At 38.0% G+C, this 24,468-nt stretch overlaps 1 protein-coding gene across 2 annotated transcripts in view; it reads left to right on the top strand.

Annotated features, from left to right (window-relative positions):
• The first annotated feature begins 1,005 nt into the window (after positions 1–1,005).
• Positions 1,006–24,468, top strand: part of xdh (xanthine dehydrogenase) — a 333,897-nt gene continuing 310,434 nt past the window's right edge. The window contains exons 1-5 of one of the 2 annotated variants that reach the window (XM_064308058.1): positions 1,006–1,209; positions 1,771–1,828; positions 3,315–3,411; positions 4,176–4,284; positions 24,091–24,217. In XM_064308058.1, coding sequence (XP_064164128.1) covers positions 1,150–1,209; positions 1,771–1,828; positions 3,315–3,411; positions 4,176–4,284; positions 24,091–24,217 — 451 coding nt within the window. In that variant the 5' untranslated portion in view covers positions 1,006–1,149. The remainder of the gene's footprint in view (positions 1,210–1,770; positions 1,829–3,314; positions 3,412–4,175; positions 4,285–24,090; positions 24,218–24,468) is intronic. The other variant, XM_064308050.1, reaches the window with a different exon arrangement.

Consider the following 24,468-nt stretch of genomic DNA (forward strand, 5'->3'; position numbering starts at 1 on the left):
GTGCTGATATGTGTTCGATTAATGTAAAATATCCCTTGGGGTGATTGTAATAGTAAGATATAATCCCATTATTGAAGATAAAAAAAATGCCAAAATTTAAAATAAATAAATACTCAAGAAATTCGGATTTATTTATTGATTAATTCATTTCATTACATTACATTACATTTATTTGTCAGACGCTTTTATCCAAAGTGACGTACAAAAAGTGCATTTCATGGTCATAGACAACTACTAAACACAGGTTCGATAAGGTACAATACTTATTTTGTACAGCTATTTCTAGCCAAGAACACAGTTTAGTTCACACAGTGAACACTATTCAGGCCTAACATCTGCAAAGCCAACTAGGCAGAAGAACAAGCTACAGTATTAGGACAAATACAAATTACCAAAAAGTGCTGGGATGGGGCAGCATGTAACAAGTGTCATGGAAGGGGGGGGGGGGATTTAGAGTGAAATATACAGCGTGGTGGTAGTTAGTCCAGGTATAGTCTGAAGAGATGAGTCTTCAGGCCACAGCGGAAGATGGGTAGTGAGGGGGAGGTTCGAAGAGGGATGGGGAGTTCGTTCCACCACTGGGGAGCTAGGGTGGAGAAGCTCTGTGATCCCTTTGGTCGGGTGGGAGGGGGTACAAGGTGCCCTGCTACTGCAGAGCGGAGTGGTAGAGCAGGCACATAGGATCGAATCATGTCCTGCAAGTGGATGGGGGCTGTCCTGTTGTCTGCAGTGTAGGCAAGGGTCAGGGCTTATATTTACATATTTATTTATTTCTATGTATTTGATTACTTAATTAATATTTTTCCGTATTCATTTATTTTTGTATGTATGTATGTTTTTTTTTTTTTTTTTGGTCCTCCATATTTTTTTCCTCAGCGTGTGCCGTTGAGGTTGTTTCCAATCTCATTTTGCGCTTCACCATTTTGGCTCCTCCCGCCCTCTCGGTCCTATCCATAGACCGTACAAATAGGTCCTATCACAGTACTCGGGTCCTCTTTATGGTTGCGTCACGTGCAGCATTTTGTAAGAACAAACCAATCGCGGTGAAAGGAGTGAGTTTAAAACCAGGACACAGCAAGACACGCTTTATCTGTGTTTGTCGCCGTGAACTGTACACGATTGAACATTTCAAACCATATCATCGCCAAAATGTCCATGGTTTTGGATTCCTTTGGAGACGAATTAGTTTTCTTTGTGAATGGGAAGAAGGTACGCGCTTGTATTCCATCGGTTTGATTTGAATACCCTATATATAACTGTTCTGTTAACTTAATCTATTTAACCATGTAGGTAGCGTACGTGCTTATTTTATTATATGCAACATAACGGGAAAACTAATCTTATGCAACATGAACTAAACCGGTATCGTTTTTTTACTTTACGTACCTTTTATTGTACTTAACTGTGATATGAGGACTGATGCGATGTTTTCCTCCATTTGTGGATTGGTGCAATTGGCGTAGATCCACTGCCTTTGATAGCGACGTAGGCTAACAACTGGTTATAACATTGACGTTATTTATTGTAGTTTTCAGTTTTAGGTACTGTGCCGTTTCCATGTCTGTCTGATGTGTAACTATTGGCGGACACTACTCTTCAAAACGTACAGAACGATGCGATCTCATGTGCATATTATTCTTTACATTTTTCCGTGTGTGCTTCCCGCGATGTGCGATTGAGATGATTCTTTGTGCTTCTGCCATCAGAAAGACCAACGCTTAAAAGTGGTCATAAACAAGTCTTTCATTGAAGTAGTTTATTTCTTTTCAGATTGTGGAGAGAAATGCGGAGCCAGAGATGACTCTCCTGACATACCTCAGAAGAACATGTATCCTATTCTTTTTTTATTCCCAAGGGGGCTGATGGAAACTGGTTTTAGGGTATTTGAGAGAAATTCAGTGGATATACCTAGTGCTTTATTCTAGAATGTATATCTTTCTGGTCAAGTTAATCGTTGATCAAAGTTTATTCAAATTTACTTGAGGGGGTAAGGAAACTCTCTGCTTGCTCTGTTGTAGGACAGGCAAGGGCTTTTAAAATTTCACCAAACATGATTTAGGACTTTTACCCGTGGGCATTATGGCGTATGTTGTACTTTGTCCTGTTTGCTTAAATGTATTTACATTGCCTTCAAAATGTGTTGACATGTCCTGTAACAACTTTTTTTTTTTTTTTTTTTGCTAAATACTTGAAAAAAGTATTTTTTTGCAATACATTGATATTCTTTCTACTTTGCTCCAGTTTGTTTACCCAAGGTAAAGCTTTAAAAAAAGGCTTGGCCATATGATGGTGAGGCAATATCAATATTAATCATCTGGGCTGAATAAGGAACACCCTATTGATATTTGTGTCCTGCTTTACGGCTTCATATCATAAGCATAACTCAATTTATCTGCTCTTGTATCAGTAGCTTGTCTTGCGGGTAGTTTAGTGGTAATGGCCACAGAGAATTCTTCCCTGTTAATTTCTGTGTTTAGCTCTTTGTTAGAAATGCATACTTCACGAAAGTCAAAAGCCTAGTAGTTAAGTGGGCGGCAGTGTAGTATAATTGGTAAGGAACTGCTACTGTAACCCTAAAGGTCTCAGGTTAGATTCTCAGGTAGGACACTGCCATTTTACCCCTGAGCAAGGTACTTAACCTGCATTGCTTCAGTATATATTCAGCTGTATAAATGGATGCAATGTAAACGCTATGTAAGAGTTGTGTAAGTTGCTCTGGATAAGAGCATCTGCTAAATGGCTGTAATGTTAAGTTTAAAGGGAGGCATGCCAAATGACGCTGGACTGCTTTTAATCTCATTTAACATGTTGACCATTACCTCATTGCATGCACCCATTTGTAATCATTTCTAAACAATGGTTATAATGGCTTTCTTTTGTTTGAGTCACACTAGCTGCAAAACGCTGAGCGTTAGATAAGTTTAAACAAAAACGGAATGTCATTTGAAATTTGTAGTGTATATAATCTGAAACAATTTTGTACTCTGCTGTTCCTTAAACTGTCTTTCTCACAAGATCAGACATCCACTTTTAATCCAGGTCAACGGCCTTGCGGTCTGTTTAATTATCTTTGGGGGTTGCAGCAGCTATGACTCAATCCTGCTTCAGCAGCATTTATTCTGGTTAAAGATTATTGAAGTTTGGCTTTAGCAGTAAAGATGATAGTATGCTTTTATTTTCACACATTTTCAGATATTTTGTTCTCATATGTTTGTGTTTTGAATGATACAAACTTCCTCCTGCTAGAGACTTTGCATTGCTTTATATTATAAATGAGTTTCACAAGTCAATATCTTTAACATCCTGATTATCAGTGGGTCTTACCGGAACTAAGCTCGGGTGTGCAGAAGGTGGCTGTGGGGCCTGTACTGTGATGGTGTCCAAGTTTCACCGATGCCAGAACCGGATTGTGTATCCTTCAACAAACTGTGTAGTGCAGCGCAAGATTCTTCACCAAACTAAACCAGAACAATAATCTAGGCTTCTTGGATTTCTCCCTGTCCCACCATAAAAAAATCATAACATCAAATTTGGGGTAGGATTAAGTGCACGGCCATCAGTTGCCATATTTATTTACAAGTAGAAGAATTGTGGTGTTTTCCTCTTATTTGGGGAAACATGTTTGAAGTTCTGTACATTGTACATTCACACAGTTGAGTATTTATTAAAGAAGTTCAAGTTAAATACCTTTTTTATAGGTATAATAGAAGAAAGGACCGCTATAAACTTGGAAGTTGGAAACTCCTCAGGCATTCCCATATTTCTTATTCTGAATGTCAGATGAAATGGCTAGTATCTTTATTACGATTTATCCTGAATATACACTTCTTTTAACAAGATCATGGGAAAATCTTAATGTAAAGCATACCAATCACCACATGGTTATGAATAAAGCTCAAGCAGTTAGTGGAATAACCAAGGCCTTCCATGTGCATCCAGCCTTGTAAATCCAAAAGCATGACTTTTAAATGGAAAATGATGCATTTTTCCGTCAAACTAATTCTATGCCTCAGCAAAGCAGGTCAGAATCTCTGTTCTCTATGGTGTGGATTTTCAACACCCCTGAATGCCATTAGTGGCATGTAATCAGTTATATGCCCTTGTGTGTAGCTTTATATAATCTGCAGTTAAACTGTCTGCTGCTTGGTTTCAAGTCCTTAATAACCTCATTTCAGTCACCACTCTGTAAATGCCTGTCTGGCTCCAATCTGTTCCCTCCACCACTGTGCTGTTACGACTGTTGAGGGCATTGGGAGTGTGGCCACTAAGCTTCACCCAGTTCAGGTGATAACTGTGATCATAGAACCTCCCCCTCATGCTCTGAACAGCAGTTGAAGTAATTACTTGATATTTGGAAAAGTTTTGGTCAAATGATTATTTGTCATATTTGTTCCAGCGCTTTCCAACCTCAGTCTTGAGGATCCCGTGTATGCTGGTTTTTGTTCTAACCACAGTTGCAATCTCGGAATTTTAACAAGCTGTGCTCTAGGGCCACATTGTCAGAAATGGCTATGGATGCCATGGAAAATAAAAATCCTATGTGCATATTGTGCTTATAGCAAACAATTATATAATGGGTAACTCAAATTGATCAAATTAAATTCTGAGGTGAATCAACAGGCTCCTAATTAGGTTGTTGAACACATTTTTTTAAGCTCTTACATCGTTTTTTCTGTAACTCATTAAAACCTACTTAAAACCAGGACATTTTGTAGAATCCCCACTGTCTTAAACTCTTATCTCCAAAATTATATACAGTACATATGTAGTTCAAAGCTGGAAATAAAGAGAATGTTTGTACCAATATGACCAAATCCCTTGATCATACGGGAGTCTCGCTTGGATTTCTTTTTCAAATTATCATAAGAATAACCCGAAGGTATGCCGATACAGTGGTGAATCTTTCCACTAGGGCTGCCCCCTGAAAGTCGACGATTCGAATTATCTGCCAGAGACCCCTCAGTCGACTGAGATTCTTTGAGTCGAGCAGTCAGTTTAAAAAAAAAAAAAAAAAAAAATTTTTTAAGACCGTCAATTTGAATTACAATACTGGAATACATCATTATAGAATCTTACAAAAATGGACAGTGGTTATATTACAATATTGAATTATAAACAAAATAAAGGGAATTATAAATTTAGTGTTTATATTCTTGCAACCTGCGCGTGCTTGAAATTTCACGTGATAACATGCGCGGAAAACTGGAGGGAGAAGCCGAAACCTGAAGAACACTGCATAGCTTGGGGAAAGTAAGACCACTCTCATTAAATCATTCATTTTATAGGCCTATTATTTATTTTGTTGTGTCGGAAAAGCCTGAATACTAACGTTTGCTTTTTCATCTTAAGTAATTATAGGCTAATCCAAATTTGTGTTTAATTTGATTATTTAGGCTCTTACACTTGGTTTAGATTTATTAGTTATTTTTAGGCTGTGTTTAAAGGGAAATGGCCTACAGAAATAGAATATTCTTTTGAGGAGATGTCAGTTATTTCAGAGCGGACAATGCCGTGAATTTATTTAAACCGTTTGCATTCATTTTCATCTAAAATAAGTCTAATCTTAAATTGCTTAGTTTGTTAATTTATTATTTTACACGTGTATTTAGATTTATATATTACTTTTTTGTATTTAAGAGAGAGAGTCTTGTTGAATTTCAAGGCTGACAATACCGTTTATTTAAACTGTTGTATACAAACACATTATTTTAAACTAAAATAATTCAAATCTTAAATTGCTTCATTTGTTAATTTATTTTACATGTTTGTTTAGATGTGTAGGCCTATTTAGGCTTCTTATATTTAAAGAGAAATAAAGAAGTAGCCTAGGCCCCTATCCTGTTGAAGAAGATATGTCAGTTATTTCAAAGCGCACAATACCATGAATTTATTTAAACCGTTTCATTTGTTTGTTCATTTTTAATGTTTAAAGCAAAATAAAGAAGTTATAAGAGCTAGGTTTAACCAGAAATACCTGTGTACTGTCTCATTATTCCGACACATGATTCCGACAAATCCGCACGCAGGCTAATGCATTGTCGGCAATTCAGATCAGCCATCTGGCGTCATATACAGTTGTCTTAATGGATTTATTGATTTTTAAATGCTCAAAAAGATGTTCATATGACTCTGTTGCACTTGACTATATTAACGTGGTCTAAATCAGCACTGAATGTAGGCCTACTATTTTTCCAGAAAGTCTGATGGACCTTTATATATAAAACAAATCGTCATATTGAACTGCCGAATCCGATTCGACAGCCCTACTTTCCACTAATTTCATACGTGGAGATGTCTCTTAAGATCGATCATTTATTGTCTTGAGTTTGAAAAATAAATGCGCAAAAAGAAAGCAGGGGTAGGTATATACAATGTCCATGTGCAAAACACCACTAGCAGTTTAGGCCCAGTGTAACTCTGTTCATTTCCTTCTGGTTTGATTAATACCTCTTTTGTCCAGTGCAGGACAGTATAAACTTTCCAACAGCGTTTCACATGTCACATTTTATTTATTTACATTTTTTAGACTGGCTCAGACCCACGTGCATCTCATTTTATTTATTCTTTTTAATTTTTTAGACGGACTCAGCCCCACGCTTTTGAACTGTTGCTTCATCAGTGTTGTGCAGTAAGCTGTAACATTATGCAGAAATATACAAGCACTCGTTGCAAGATAATCGTTTATTTCCTTTGATTGTTTGATTTTACTCGTTTTGCCAACTTCTCTGCATAGCTAAAGCAAATTCTCTGGGGAGTGGGTCTAAAGACGAGGAAGCATGAGGTCTAGCCAGGATGCATATGACAATGTCTGTATTACTACTTGTAAGATTTCAGTTATTCGTCATTTTTGATATTGTTACATTTGCATTGGCCGTAAGAGACAACAGTTAGCCTTTGCTAATAATGCTCAAAACTTTTGAATTGGGGGCTAACTAACAGGCCTAGCTGTTTGTATAGTGGTATCATTAGCGTACACTGTGCAGTGTCAATGCAGTGTAATGGCCTGCTTTGTTAGATCTCATACCACTCACAATGAAATTTAAGAGGTTTGTGCTATTCTCTAATGCAGGGATTTCACGTGCTGTAATGTAGGTGTTCATAGGTGGCTCAGTGATGTTATATTTGCACTGATTTTCTGTGAAGCCCAAAAATCCCAAACCTATTTCTGATGGCGGAATATTATTTTACTGTATATAACGTGGGATATTAGTATCTCCATGGGCTATAACTGGCACTTAGGGCATGGGAAATACTCATTAAAACTTATTGTGTGCTAGGTGAATGTGAAATTTCCCTTGTGATAATAAATGGTAATATTTGTAAAATGTTGTCCCATCTCCATGCAACGAAAGATTACATACTGTAGAGTACAGAAAAACATACCTAAATATGTAATAATTCACTATTGTAAGTGTAACACTGTGTAGTCACAATTCGTGAATTATTTTTATGTGATTTAATGTTTCATCTTAAAGCATCATAATGGCCAAATTTATATGCTTTATAATGGACAAAAAGCATTTTATTAATTTTTGGAGCGGTGTTTAGACCCCTAGATATTTTAGACCCCTATACTTATAAAATGATGGTAATTCCCACTTGAATATGATACAAAAGTGAATTTCATAAGTCAAAGCAGTTGAATTGTTGTGAAATGATTATGCTATGTATTACAGAAATGCTCAATTTAGACATTTTGGATTAGTGGTGTGTCATTTGTGAATGATTCTTTCCTTTTGAACAAATCTTTTTAGTGAACGGAAGGAACTGACTTGCCTCCATCTAAGGATTTGTTCTTTTTGTTGAGCTCTCACTAAGTTAAATTTGGATTTTGCCATTTTCTGAAACTGCAGCTACTCCTATGTTTAACCATTTTTCACCATTGGGCTCTGTTGTCTGTAGTAGCCTATGACAGTATTGATCTGCTTGAGTGGGGCATGCTTTGTTCTGAGCCCCTCCCATTGGTGTGACCAAAGCAACAACAGTCCAGTTCCTGAGCTTACTTTTTACTTCAGTAGTTTTGCATATCACCCTCAGGTTTTGCACACTTGTGGTCAAGGAGTTTAAGATCCAGGATGTGTTTAGTTCTACGTGTTGTGTACATGATCTGTCAGTATTTAATTTCAAATTAAATACTGACAGATCAGTATATTTTTTGTATTTTCACCAAGATAATGTTATTTTTATTTAGGTAGAAATAATCAAATGTTGTAGTATTGTAACTGATACAAGTGGCTTGCGCCATTTTCCAAGTCTCTGTGATGCTCATGTCCAGTTATAAAGCCTTAAATAGGGGATTGCCCAGATTTGGCATATGCACAAAGGGGTTAAGAGGGTAAATAATCCTTCTAAATATGAAAAGTACCTAATTAAGAAAAAATTACAGTTTAAAATTTTGGGATTGTGACTGGTTGGTACGAAAACCAGCACTCAGAGGTGCCCCAGGAGTTTGGGAACCCCTGGTGTTTAGGTGAAATTCAAAGAATGAGATGTCACACGGGCTATGCTATTCCACAATTGAAAGTGGGAAAATTTTAGGTTTATCCTATGAAAACAATTTCTTCAGAGTGCGCTCTGGCAATTGAAACTAAATATAAATAAAATTAATCAAAGACCTCTTTGATTATGGGTGAAACCAAACACACTTAATTAGGCCCATTCATAAAGCACATTTGAAACTCAGCACTGAGGAAAATAGCCCAATATAGGTTTGCAAATACAGGGCGGAACACACTTATGTTCATTTTGGGGAAATGTGCAGGCTATATGTACCCCGCTTGCTGGAAGGTCCCTGAACTCCACTTTAAAAAAAAATAAAATAAAAAACATTTCAGCTACTGTCTGATTTACACTTCCAATTGCTCATTCAAGGCTGCGCACACATTGATGCATGAATAACTTCATGATTTATCGTGAAGTTAGTTGTAGTAATGTCCAAATCGATGAGGAAAGCTGCTTTATTTGTTTCTTGCCACACAGGTAAACTATTATAAAGCAAATGTACTGCCCCACAGTCCAATCTGGTGTCAGGGAGGTTGAACGTTCTGCCTGCAATGTAATCACAATGGGAGTTTCACACACAAAATTGGCTTCAAGGCTCACTTTAACAGGTCATTTAACAAGGAAATATACAAAATTGGAGTTGATAGAGCTATTTAAAAAAAAAGAAAAAAAAAAAAATTTTCACTTTAGAAGTCAGCAGTTATTATGCAAACCTGACTTAATGCTTCACTAAAATCAGTGGGTCATTAAAAAAAATCTAACCACATTGAAGGCATTATTACTCATTTCACAAGAAAAATTAAATGTGAAGTGTTTCAGATGTCAATTGGTTATTTATTGATACGTTCGTATATTTAGACGTCTTAAAAACTGGTAATGCTGCCAGTGTCCTGGGGGACTTCTACAGCTGTTTCAGAAGCGATATGGCACCAAAAAAAACTGGTGCTCGTTCTTGTTCAAAATAACCCCAGAAGGGATTTGGAATTGCTGAAATGAAATGTTATTCAAATTGTAGCTAACCCCTGTCTTGACATCATCCTGATTGTTCAATTCTGATTCGTCCAAGTTGTGCCAGGGAAGAGGCCCTTTAGGTTTTCTGACATAGCTAGACGGCTAAACGATTGAACAAGAAATTTTTTGCATGTATTTCTTCGCCAAGATCTTGTCTACAGTGAGGTATAAAGCATTTCAATTTTACGCTGGGTGTTTTTTTATTTTTATTAGGGTCAAAAAGGGGACATGAGCCTGGTCGATTCCAGTTCCCAACCTCAATGGAATTTTGAGACATTTTGGCATGTATTGCCTTTGAGAGTACACCTTTCATTAAATGTTGCATCCCATAACAATACATACCAGTAAATGCATACAGTATATTAGCTGCACTGTACGAATAACACAAAATATTGGTTCATGTTGTTGAAGAAAAACCGATAGCCCCACCCTAAAAGTCGCATAGGCGACGATTCGTTTCTCTCCAACGACAGTGAAGTGAAGTGGCTGATTTAAAAAATTGTATTAAAGCAAACGGTTATATTTTGGCAAGTTAGGAATTTATGTTATTTGATTATACTATAGAATTCATGAGATTAGGCATGAAGAATAAACTGTCAAAACATGTTTTCTGAAAGATGGCCAAAACGGTGTGTTTGTACTGGTGTGTGTTTGTTATAAATGCCTGGCCTGTGACCAGGTCACTGTTTCTTTTCCTTTAGTCACTTAGCATTATCTTCAGGATTGGTCCATGTCGAAACAGCAATCAAATTAGCTCAACTGTAACCTGTTTAACGCATTCTATTTGCTGTGATAGATCCCTTGTAGAATTTCTGATAAATTCCATTCCTCTCCGTTTGAGGGTTTGCTCCCCACTGGGAGTTTTTAAAATTATTTTTACCTCATGTACATGCTATTTTGGGGATCAGTCCTGGTGTTTGCTCATTTTGCTCAGTCTCTTGCCTTGCTACGCTGGAAAGTGTCTTTGTGACAGCTCTCTGTAAAAAGCACTATACAAATAGAATTGAATTGAATTAGCTAAATACATTTAACATTAGACATTCCAAAGTCTAACATTGATGGGTATAATTTATTTTGTAAATATTTAATATTATTACATTATTTATTAAACTAGTATATTTAATAATTTAATAAATATTAAACACCATTTAAAATGCCTAAGGTTTTCCAAAAGGAACAACAAATGAAGATGGTTTTAAACAGTGTCCCTAATCTCCAAATCTGAATGGTAAATGGGCTTCATTTGTGTAGTGCATTTCCCAGCAACTACTGCACAAAGCACACTTGCGCACTTACTGAGGCTGCAAGGCCGGTAGCAGTTGGTTAGTGTCCTATGTGAAACTGACATGGATAGTATAGACTGAGGAGGAGACTTCTTTGATTGTGAACTAAATATAACTGCAAGCGGTAATTAATTGGCTCCAAGCAGAGTGCAGTAATTAGGGCTCCAAGCAGCGAAGCTGGTGGAACCCTATTGTATTTGTTAGGATTATTATTATTATGGGTCCAAGCAGCAAAGCTGGTGGAACCCTATTGTATCTGTTCGGATTATTATTATTATTAGGGGTCCAAGCAGCGAAGCTGGTGGAACCCTATTATATCTGTTCGGATTATTATTATTATTATTATTATTATTATTCTTATTTTTCTCCGCTAAAACCAAGCAGCGAAGCTGGTGGAACCCTATTGTATCTGTTCGGATTATTATTAGGGGTCCAAGCAGCAAAGCTGGTGGAACCCTATTGTATCTGTTAGGATTATTATTATTATTAGGGGTCCAAGCAGCGAAGCTGGTGGAACCCTATTGTATCTGTTAGGATTATTATTATTATTAGGGGTCCAAGCAGCGAAGCTGGTGGAACCCTATTGTATCTGTTCGGATTATTATTATTATTATTATTATTATTATTCTTATTTTTCTCCGCTAAAACCAAGCAGCGAAGCTGGTGGAACCCTATTGTATCTGTTCGGATTATTATTAGGGGTCCAAGCAGCAAAGCTGGTGGAACCCTATTGTATCTGTTAGGATTATTATTATTATTAGGGGTCCAAGCAGCGAAGCTGTTGGAACCCTATTGTATCTGTTAGGATTATTATTATTATTCTTATTATTATTTTTCTCCGCTAAAAGTGTCTGAGGCTCAGCAACCATAAGTCCTAGAGCAACTAAATTTGGTCGGTGGGTTCCTATGGCCCCCCACTACTCAGGCAGTACAAATCACCTATGTTGGCCAGATGGTGGCGCTATAGCAAAGGGTAATGCGTAAAAGGCCATAACTCCCACACCATAAGTTAGATCAACACAAAACTTCATCGACCTATGCATCTGAACGTGCTCTACAACTTTGCCATTGGCACCACCTATGTCCACCATATTGTTTGCCCACCACTTAGACTTTTTAGTTGGGGCGTGGAAGTTTTCTCCGCTAAAAGGTCTGAGGCTCAGCAACCATAAGTCCTAGAGCAACCAAATTTGGTAGGTGGGTTCCTATGGCCCCCCACTACTCAGGCACGAAAAATCACCTATGTCGACCAGATGGTGGCGCTATGACCGATGCATCTGAATGTGCTCTACAACTTTGCTTTTGGGAGCACCTATGTCCGCCATATTATTTGCCCGCCATTTGGACGTTTTTATTAGGTGGGGTGCGGAAGAGCTGGAGCTCCAAATCTAAGTGTTACGACATCTAGTAAACTTCTTTACGGCAAGCGACATCCATGGCGACGCAAGTAATCCGACACCGTAGGGTCTAGTTTTTATCAGTGAGGGGAGGGTCTGACCGTCGGGGAAGGAATGGAAGACAGTTCCACCCAGAGTGCATGTATAATTACTTTTCTTGAGCATGGATCCATTTGAAGACAGTATTGGTTGAGTTTGTTTAGTCTTTGAATCTGTCATTATGCTGAGAAATGGCTAAACCATTTTATTGATAGGTTCTGAGTTTCTGTGCAAATGCGCGAAAACACGCTGGTATAATGAAACAATGACGGTAGCCTAATACATATATAGTCCGCTTCGTTCCGTTGCTACCATAACATAATGACCTACAGCTGCAGTTTCTCGCTGCAATTACTAATATTGAATATAAACAAAAGACGCAATTTATGCTGTACTCTGCCAATGTCTAAATAAATAATACGGTCAATTTGAAGACAATATCGGGTGAGTTCGTTTAGTCTTTAAATCCGTCATGCTGAGAGAAACCGTATTCTCAATTTAATCTCTAAATTGACTGTAAGCTTAGGGTTGTAACTAGGTAGTTGTTTCGTAGGTGACTTAGTCTTAACTCGTCTTAACTACTGCTTGTATTTTTGCATAGACTGCGTTGTTGCTGTTCTTGTTTGTGTTAGTGTTAATCAGTTTAACCTACAGGGTCCAAGTTGAACTATGCGGTTGTTCCCTGCACTTGGAACTGTACTTCTCTCTAAGGTTTTCGACACACATGTTCCTGGATAAGAGCGTCTGCCAAATGCTTGTAATGTAATGTTATGTAATATTTCGTAGCTACAAGATAAACCCGACATTAGCCGTTACAGCAGTGACAACGCTGCTCACTGAATAACGAAATAAACGAGACAATTATTTTTTTAATTATACCATGTCATTCTACAGTCAATATCTGGGACTAAACATTGAATAAATATACAATCTTACCATTGGTTTTACGCGTAGAGATGTCCCTTTTACGACTGAGTGGTCACACATTGTCTTGGACAATCCGTTTGTGAAATATACATGCATTTGTGATGCCTGGGTAGGCTACCTTCAAAAATAGCTGTGCGTAATACCACACCTGTTGCTTACAGCGTTGTCTCCCTTTTTAGTAGGCTACAATTTGGCTTAATTGACAATTCATTTATTCAGGAGGTGAGAGTAGGCCTATAAGCTTTCTAACGATGTATAACATGTCTTTTTTTGCTTTTGGAATAGCGTTTTATAGGTCAGCGTAACCCAAAATTTTCTCATCTGCCAATGTCTAAATGAGTAATACGGTAGGCTACTCTGCGCGCAGCACGCAGGTCGCGAGTTGATATTTCATCTTGTTTCGTTTTTTCTCAATGTCATATTTCTTATTTGAAATGTGTAGGCTATTTATGTGTTATTATTCTATCTGTCTCTGAGGCGCTCTGAAATGTGCATTCTCTGCTAAGCTGAGCAGTGGATTGGAATATGTGTCTGACGCCTATTTTAGTTGCGGCGCGGAAGCACTGCAGCTCTACATACACGCCGGACCATCTAAATGCTGTTTTATACTTTTCTGTAGTCTGCATAGTTTCCGTTGTGTCCGGCACTCATGAAGGGCCAAATCATTTGTGCGGCATATTGCACAGGTTGCGCATGCCACGTAATTTAGATTTTGTTACTGACCGTTATAGTTCAAAAGACAACACCTTCATTCATATTTTCAAACCTACTAAATACTGCACCAATGACCACAAAAATGCTCAGCTAGATGTGACTTGTTGCAACGACGACATTCACCTGACAAAAGCGCTTTTAGTTGCATATTTAATGTTACCTATCAGTTTTGTGAATCAAATGTTATAACCTGTTAGTCAGAGCCGTATACCAGTGACCTCATGTCAGCAGTCAACCAATCATCTTCTTTACGGCGTATGCGGGCACTGGTTACTAACTACATGCTTTTAATTTCTTGAGGAGGTCTGCGTCTGCAACACGGCCGTGGTCTGCAATCGTCGCACATGCCGCACAACCCCTACTCAGATCCATTTTTACGTGTACTATGCAGAAGTATAAAACAGCCTTTAGTGTTACGACACAGTAAAGGCCTTTATGCCAAGTGGCTAGGAGACATCCATGGCGATGCAGTAGATATGTTGGGTGAAAGTATATGATCCTGAGGACAAAACCATTTTGAAATCACTCCATAGGGGGCGCAATAGTGCCAATGCTTGTACCCCTCCCAACGCCGCCTGCGGCTTTAATTAGTAGTGATGTTGATCAAGTCTGATGTTAATTGGGGAAGATCTAAGTTAGATGATTTAATGTTGATTTTGGTCTGAATAGAAGATATAATCTGGAGATATTCTAAAAAGTGATTCTGCCCAAAGCTGTACTTCTGGATCAAATGAGAGAATGAGACCAGAGTATTATTATGGAAGATATGTTTGAGGTGCATGATACCTTTACTAACCCAGAATGAAAAGTTTAGTGGTTTTCTGTTAACTAGGATATCAGGATTGTTCCAGATGGGAGTGTGTTTGGTGGGTGAGAATGATGTTAGTTATTTGGTGAAATTTCCATCAGGCTTTCAGAGTTGTAGGGTAGGGTTGGTAGGGTTTTTGAAACAAGGATGGTGTGCGATGGAGCAGTTTATGAACAGTAAGTCTGATATATGGATTTCATTACATAATGTTAGTTCTATGTCTGTCCAGGAGTTGTCGGATTGATTTGGATTGGTCCATTTATGAATGTATTGGAGTTGGTGGGCAATGGAGAAATTTGGTGCTTCCGGACCTTCTTTGGTTTTGGATTTTTGTAAAGTGGCTAGTTTGATTCTAGGTATTTTGTTTTTCCAGTAGAATTTTGTGATGATGGAGTCTAGGGATTTGAACCAGGGGGGTGGAGGCTTGATGGGGATCATTGAGAATAGGTAGTTTATCATGGGTAGTATGGTCATTTTGATTGAGGCAATTCTGCCTATGAGGGATATTGGTAGATTCATCCAACGCTGAAGGTTGTCCTCTACTGTTTTGAAAAGTGGGTTGAAGTTGAGATTAACTAACTCTGACAGCCTAGGGGAAATGTTGACTCCTAAATATGTGATATTACCAGTGCGCAGAGGAAGAGGTGGTGTTTGGACTGCCACATCCCAGCTATTAGGGCTGAATAGGATAATGGTGGGTTTAGACCAGTCTGAGATTTTAGAGAAAGTGTTTATGAGGTGGATGGTTTTGGGTAATGAAGAGGAAGGATTTTGTAGGTAGAGTAGAATGCCATCTGCATCTTATGGTGTATATTTTTTGTTTGGATTCCTGTGATGTTTATTTTTTGACGGATCGCTGCTGCAAGTGGTTCAATGAAGATGGCAAATAAAGATGGGGAGAGTGGGCATCCTTGCCTAGTGCCCCTGTGCAAAGTAAAGCGTTGTGATATTAGTCCATTGGTGGTGATCGTGGCCATTGGTGATGTGTACAAAATCCTCACCCAGTGGATAAATGATTCAGAAAAACAAAATTTTTTTTAGTGTAGAAAATAAAAATTCCAAATTTACTTTATAAAATGCTTTTTCTGCGTCCAGTGAGACTATGGCTGTTGGTGAGTTTGTGTGAGATGTGTAATGGATTAGGTTAAATAGTCTACATAGGTTGTTAGATGAGTGTCTTCCTTTAATAAAGCCAGTTTGGTCTGAGTGGATGATAGATGAAGTAACTGTGTCGATATGTGATGCCAGAGCTTCGCTAATGATTTTTGTGTCTGTGTTAATGAGAGAAGGGGGGCGATAGCTTGATGGGGAGGTGGGTTTTTTATCGGATTTTAGTAAAAGAGAAATTGTAGCAGTGTTCATGTCTATGGGAATTTTGGATTTTTGTTTAATTTCAGCAGTTAGTCTGTTGAAAACAGGAGCTAGAATATTCCAAAAGTGTTTATAGAACTCAGCAGGGAAACCATCAGGTCCTGGTGATCTATTGTTAGGCACGAGTTTGAGTGCATTGTGGAATTTTGTTATTGTAAACAGTTTCTCAAGTGCATTTGCTTGGTCTTCAGTAAATTGTGGTAAATCAATATTGGTTAGGAATGTGTCAATTTCTTCTTGGCTTGGTTTATGTGTTGATGAGTATAAGTTGGTATAAAAATCTTGGAAAGTCTTATTTCCTCAGGTGTCTGCACGTTCTTCCCTGCTGAGTTCACAATCGTTTAGATTGTTTCGCTTGATTTGATTGGCCAGGTGTTTTCCAGATTTATTACTATGTTTGTGTCTGAGTCTTTGTAGGAGGATTTGAATTCTTCTATTTGTGTGTTCATTTTACTGTAAATTGTATTTCCGTAGGTCATTCTGGATTTGTGCTCTGTGATTATTTGCGTTGATGTTCTCTAGTTCTTTAATCTTTTGTTCTAAGTACGTGTCTTGTTCATTGTCTTTCTTTTTCTTGTGAGTGGAATATGATATGATTTTTCCTCTTAATACCGCTTTCCCTGTTTCCCAAAGTTAGTGATGATGGTATTTCCGGTGAATCATTTATTTCAAGGAAGAAAGCCCACTCTCTTTTAATATAATTATCAAAGTCGGTCGGGTCATCAAGTAAGGATGTATTAAATTGCCATCTGTTGGATGGTTTGTGAGAATGATTGATATTCCAGGTGAGTGAGACGGGTGCATGATCGCTAATGGCAATGGGGTGTATTAGTATGTCTGATATTTTGGAAATAATTGAGTTACTGGTTAAAAAGAATGCGAAAGTAGGAGTGATGAACTGGTGAAAAGAATGAAAATTCTCTATCAGTCGGGTGTTTTAATCGCCAACCATCGCCAAGACCAAAATCACTCATGAACTGTTTAATTGTTTCTATGGATTGGCAGTTATGTGTACTGTTTGAATTGTTAGATCTGTCTAAAGATGGGTTCAAGACTGTATTGAAATCTCCGATTATTATTGGGGAGTCAGACATATTGGAGAGAGATGTAAAAAAGGATGAGTCGTCTTTATTTGGGCCATAGATACATGCAATAGTGGTTGGGCTGCTGTGTATTGTGATATTTATTATGATAAATCGTCCTTCAGGATCTGTGATGGCGTTATAAATAAATGAAATGTTTTTGTGTGTTAAAATGGCTACCCCTCTTTGCCTGGAGTTGAAATGGGCGGAGAAGATTTGATTAAATTGTGGTGTTCTTAATTTATGATAGATTCAGATGTATGAGTTTCTTGTATCTGCTTGTAATTTGTTTATGTGGTTGAGTACCTTAAGTCTTTTTTCCTGTGAACCAATTCCACGGATGTTCCAAGTTGCAAATTTAAGTGAATTTATGGTGCCAGGATGTGGGAATCTGTTGTTTGAATGGTTCTTGTGTTTTGTGCATGTCTGTGTGTGTGTATGGGCATATGCACATGTGTGTCTGGGTATGTTTGTGGGTAGATGTGTGGGCAAGTGTTCTTCCATAAGTGTGGAGCATGAGTGAAGTGTGTGTGTGTGTGTGTGTGCATGTACATGCACGTGAGAGAAAGGGTAGATATGGGCCCTCTCAGAGATATAGTACATGGGTGTGTTTTGGATGATTTTATGAAGAAAAGAAGAGAGACAAAGAAAACGGAGAGTAAACAAAAAAATGGAAACATAAAATACAAGGACATAAACTGTAAAAATTTCACATGACAAAGGGAAGAAAAAGAAGAAAACAAAAAAACCGTTCAAGTGCAAAGGTGTCTGGTGAAACCAAGGTGCATTTTTATAAATACAAATCAGCATCGTTAAGTGACCAGAGAGGAAGTAAGCTGGCAGTATACTCAGTAAGAAGAAAGAACTTCAGGATTGAGAACCACCGGTGAGCATGTCCACGAACACTGTTGTCGGTATACTCAGTGAGAACACCGCACTGTTTAAAGTCACTCCACGCCGCTGGGGCGTGAATAATTATGAATAATAACGAGGCAGCTATTAACCGGGTCTGGAATCTCAGCTAGACCTCCGTCTCGCGGCTGCGCCATGGTTGTATAAAGAGAAGGGCTACGCGAGATCACACCACAAAACAAAAAGTTTAAAGTGGCTTTAGTTTATGTAGCTATGCAAAAGAAGAAAAAAGGGCGAAAAAGATGGTACGTTCGCCCTCTAAATCAGAGTAGGACGGAGAATGTAGAGTTTTGTCTGTACATTCGGCATATGCGAGTTTAGATGAGGGGGTCCACTTTCTCTTATTTCCGAATGTGTGCTAGGCGTTTTGATGACTTGCTGAAACGAGTAGCACCATTCATCAAACATGTGGGAACTCACAGAATTCCCATCTCTACAGAAGAGAGATTGGCATTGACTCTCCGTACATTAGCATGTGAATTCAGCCCTCCGAACTCAACCGTGACGTAACCAACTATGTGATATTTGGGCCAATAGCTGAGAGGGAGAAGTCGGAGAACAAGAAAGAACTTTTCGAAAGGTTCTCCCTGGAGGCCGTCGCACACTGCACAGAATACTCCAAGTGTGGTGTAACAAATGTATTGTATAAGATAAGTATAACTTCCTTTGATTTATACTAAATATACGATATATGTCCCAGCATCCTGTTGGTCTTTTTTCTGATAGAACCTGAAAGATTTGATTAACCATTACTCTCAAGTCTTTTTTGTAGGGGACATGCCGCTACTTCTCATAGTGGGGCACCAAACTGTAGAAGATATACGTCAATATCCTCACAGATGGTGCCTGCATTTTATGATCAGTCTCATTAATTAAATATACAAACTATACATTGGCAATTTAAATTAATAATTAAATTAATTATTATTAAAATTACACATTAATAGTCAATCTTAACCAAATCATAATATCATGCATTCAGCTAATACTAAATTAATATAAATGATTTAGCTAAGACGTGAAGGTATTCTAACAAGTTCTTTTGATTAGCAGCGACTGACTCAATTCAACGCAAGAGTAATATCAGTGCAGACAGCCTTGCAAATATAATTAAGTTTATTAAATACGAAGTACTGAAAAGTGCAGATCACAATTTTCTACAATGATGTATAATAAACTATGTGAGTGGCATGTGTGTGTGGATGTTGTGTGTGCGTGCATGCGTAGGGGCTGTGTACCACGGACACGTGTTCACAGAGAACAAAGGAACAAATGGAGTGTGTGAATGAAGAGGTTTTTGAAACTAGACAAAGCTAGTGAAAAAACACTGGTGCATGAAGCGTACCCAACAGATACAGGGTAACTGAATAGCTATCTATGTGTGTTTTTTGAGATCATGTCGTGTTATGACCAGTTAATAATAGATCACATGCGGGATCTGTTCTGTGCGTGATATATGAAAACTAACGCAGCACGGTGGATGGCTTAGAGCCAACCGAACATACAGAACATTTACATTAATCATTAAACACAATAACCGTCACAGTTACATACATCCAATCATAAATATGGGTACATTCGGTCCGTCTCTAATTATACTATGCCCAGAGTTACAGCTTTGACTCCTTTTGCTTTGGTTCCGTTGTTGGACATGATTCCTTGTTTCCAGTGTGAAGTCTGTGGGAGTTGTCGTGAAGAAGGGGAAGCTGTTCCCCCTTTTCTGGTTCCAAAACATGCAGCCTGATCCTTGTCACAGGTTTCTTGCCTCGTGGCAATTGCTCTGCAGGATGCGTTGGTCGTGCATGGCTCTCCTGGTTTTTTGACCACTGCTAATCACAACACAAGATATTGTGTATTTCTATACTCTGTACTCTCGTATGTTTTCTTGTATGGGGATGGGACAACATGAAAACAATTTTCAACCGTCCACCACGTTTTGGCAATGTTCCAACTCTGACGTCATCACTGTTGCATGCTTCACAAAAACTATTACACTACCATATAACACTTACATTACAGTGTGAAATATTCACATTATATAACACCACTAACCTATTTAAAGATACTCAATTTAAAAAATAACGTATATAACCGAAATATTTTGAGCAGTAATACTTACATAGCAATGATGAAATCTCCTCTAAGTTCAGTAGATGGAGACAGAGACTATCAATGATACTGTTCTATTCGCTTCTGTTTTACTCCAGAAAACGATGTCAGCTAGGTCTATCAGCAAACATATGGCTTAGCTATGTCCAGAAGTCTTTAATAATAATTGTATTTTCCAAGAAATTATGAGATATCGTTGACCACGTTTCGTTAGGTGTAGCATATTTTCTGCTAACATAGAGTGAATGCGTAAGTGAATGCGATGCTAAGAATATTTTCTGTTACGCTGACCTATTAAACTATAAAACGCTATTCCAAAAGCAGAATTAGACATGTTATACATTGTTAGAAAGCTTATACTCTCACCTACTGAATAAATGAATTGTTAATCAAGCCAGTCTGTACTAGAAAGGGCGATGATGCCATAAACAGCAGGTGTGGTATTACGTTGTCCAAGACAATATATGACCACGCAGTCTCAAAAGGGACATATCTACACGTAAAACCAACGGTAAGATTGTATATTTATTCAATATTTAGTCCCAGATATTGACTGTAGAAAGATGGTATCATTTAAAAAAAACTTTTTCTCGTTTATTTTGTTATTCAGTGAGCAGCGTTTTCACTGCTGTATAGGCATATCTTAGGGCTATTGTCGGGTTTATCTTGTTGCTATGACGGAGTATGATTTTTTAGTGGTGAAAGAATATTTTTATGAATGCCAAGATAGACAATATTGTCCATTATGTTAAGGGTGGGGGGTGTTTTTTAGATGAGACTGCAGGGTGGGGGTGCGTGTTAAATGAACGACCAGAGCGACAATGGTGGGGCTGCGAAACTCAGTTTTCAGCATAGTTGTCATGTATCGTCTACTAATGAAACTAAAACAACTCGTTTCTGTTTTTATCTCACACTTTGGTTGCAGTAGCACCGAATGTTTGAGTTTAGTAATCTCGGCACGCTGGCGTGCCGACCACTAGGGGCTGTGCGCTAAGAGGTTAAGGAATCGGTAATCTTTATTCTGAGAAAGCAATGCTCCTTTTTCATTCCTTAGGCACTTAATGTCCTCTTTGCCATTCCTTTTCCGTCTACAGTATTGAAAGAAACGTTTAGGATTACTTTTTGCATTTTGGGCAATTTGCCTTTCAAAGAGCCTCTTTGCTTCCTGTAGTTCTTCTTTAACCTTAGCATGCATAATACAATATTCATCCTTATTACTCTCACTGCTGTAATTTTTATAGAATTTGTGATGATAAATTTCCACAAACGTTATTTATTCACCTTTTGCTCGGTATGAACATCTTTACACTGCCGAGAAGAATTTGCGGGATTCGCTGTGGCTCGTGCAATTATGTATCTTGTGCATCATCATTGTGAATGATTGTTGTGTGATATTTTTGAAACAACTGCCTTGTTTCTGGTTTTGCTAGCTAAACTGTTCAAGAATAAAGCTGAGCTGGGTGTTAAATTGGCAATCAAAATAAGAATAAAACAAAAACAAAGGAGATTTCATCAAAAAAGGGCATCAAGGCTGAAGGAACATATGAGGAAGTGTAATAAAATAATAACAATGCTAATCCCTACTGCCGTATTCTTTTATTTAGTTTTCTCTGGCTTCACATATTTACACAGAAATCAGACCCGGCTCTGCTCCACCTGTACCCCGGCTTATATATTGATGAACTTGATGGCAATGTAAATAACAGTAACGTTAAAGCAAGTTAAGATCAATGATTCGCAACAAGTCAAAATGGTTTTAGAATGTTGCAGAGAAAATTGCAGCGGTGTGAACTGGTTAATTGCAGAGCCTCTGAAGCCGTTGCCTAGGGTCTCAAAAGACCCACCTTGTCAAATTGCCAAGTGCAGTTTTAGAACGTTTACAATCAGACGTCTTGGAATTTTGCAAGTTGCATCCAGTCTCGTTATGAATCATTGATCGTTGTGAACGCGTCACTATCTATGCGCCGCTTGTGATTTTTTCCCGGGAATGTCGCCACAGACACCCAATTCTTTAATCATAAATAATAATAATATAAATTAATATAATAATAGGCTCAATCACCATTGTGTTACCTAATTCAGCGATAGATAGTGACTTAACAGACATTTATTTTAATGAAAATCTTTGAGATTATTACTTTAAATTTTCTCACATCTTGTTGAAATTGGCTTGTCTAAAATTTAAAATTCTGGCCATAGAAGAGGCTTTGTTAATTTGCTATGATACATAAAATCTAACTGCAGAATGATTGCTAGTCGCAAGTGGCTCAGTTACCTCTATGCTACAGATTCTGTCCGGATCATTACATGGCAGCAGATCCAGAACTGATTTCACTCTTGTAGGCTGACTGATTTGTGTGAGCTAAAAAAAAATTGGAATACGGTATGTTAAACTTGTGTGAGCTAAGAGAGCCAATATTGTTTCTTGTAACTTGGTGTAATTTTGATATCAATACTTTTAATGGCAAGCCTATATCTGAATGAATGACTTCTAGACAGTGCTTTGTGTGTCTGAGTAACTTTGCTTTTTTGTACTTTGAAAATGTTTTTCATCAGATAATGTATTAAAATACATACAATTTTAATTCATTTTTAAGTTCTACTTTCAAGTTAGCTATGTTTTGGATGGATGGATCATTCAGCCTGATGTTTAAGCTGTGAAAGTCTTTTGGGATGACTTCCTTCAGATCCTGGAGATGCTTTGTTTTTGACCAGAAATCTGCTAGTGAACAGTGGGCATACTATGTTGCCAGCTGGATTTCTGAGGTTGTTCGAGGCTGTTCTATGGAAATGTAACCGAGTTGTCCTGCTGCTGAAGCTTGGATTCCATTGTCCCATCAGTGGAATACCTACACACACAATAACCAGTGCCTATGGTTATCAGCCTTTGGGGCTTTGTGTGGACATGTGAAGCTGTTCGTGAATTCTCCCTGTTTACATGAATAATTTAATGTTGTTATTTGTGGTTATTTCTGTAGGAAATCCTCAAAAGTGCCAAAATCTTGGTGTTGTATAGGTATGGGGAATGCTGCCCCGCCAAGTTGTAACTTGGTGGGATGACATACCTGCAGATGCAGGTATGCCATCCCACCAGGTTACAGTGATACCACTTCAACTGATTGAGCTAGTAAAATCAAACCAGGTCTGGAGAAATGATTTATAGCATAAAGGAATCAAATTAGTACTTTTATTAATTGGGATCAGAAAAATGTGTACTTCCAATGTATGTCCCTTGAGTTCAAGTTTCTGCAACAACCATAAATAACAAGAAAAACAATGAGCCTCTATGTGGAAACTTATAGATATGACAATGCGCAATTATATCTACATATTAGGATTTATTTAATTATCAAGTTCAATTCAGGCATTTACATAAAGAATACACTGGGTGTTTTCATGCAAGTAAGTGATATGGATCCATTAACTGTTAGATAGGAATGTAAAGATAGTATACATATGGCATAGCTCTCCTCATTTGCTTCTTTTCTTCATCTGTTTTGATATAACTTTCAATCCAATGACAATTCTCCAGGATAATGCCACAACTGATATGTTGAAACAATGATGATTTGAAATCAGTTTATTTGCCAAATGTGAAATGTGAAATTATATTGCTTTTGGTTTGCGCCAAAGCTGTAGTGTAATGGTAAGGGTGGGTCTAACTCTTGAGATTAGCAAGGTACTTTGCCTGAACTGCTCCAGTAAATATCCACTTGTATGAATTGGTTGTGTGTGACGAATATAAACTGTAAATTAATCTGGATAAATGCACAGACTGAATGCTTAAATGTAGGTATAGATGATGACTTTCCTAATACACAGTAGAAGCAAGCCATCACTGACAGGCCGACTTGTCTGGTGTAATTCCTGAGTAGGGTCTGAGCTGTATAGGAATTTCCTGTGAAATGATTTTGTAATTTTGTGCCACTGTCCAGGAGCGCATTGCCAAGGCTCATGGCTCGCAGTGTGGGTTCTGTACCCCTGGAATTGTCATGTCCATGTACTCCCTCCTGCGGAACAGCCCACACCCCTCCGTGCTGGACATAGAGGAGGCATTTCAAGGTACCTCACTTCCAACACCCCTTTAGTCATGCAAAAATGCCTGTAATGGTGTAGGAAAATGTTTGAGTTAGGTTCATTAACATTCAAATATAAGCAATACTTTGCTTGGACCCTTCGACATAAGACTGACATAGTATTGTCATACACATACCGTACCAGCTATCACAAGGTGGTATAACTGATGTGAGTTGTGAGTTCTACATAAAGTAACTACATATGTAGTTTATTCTACATAAACTGACGTCATCTGT

This window comes from Anguilla rostrata, chromosome 1, assembly GCF_018555375.3.
Source record: "Anguilla rostrata isolate EN2019 chromosome 1, ASM1855537v3, whole genome shotgun sequence".
Lineage (NCBI taxonomy): Eukaryota > Metazoa > Chordata > Actinopteri > Anguilliformes > Anguillidae > Anguilla > Anguilla rostrata.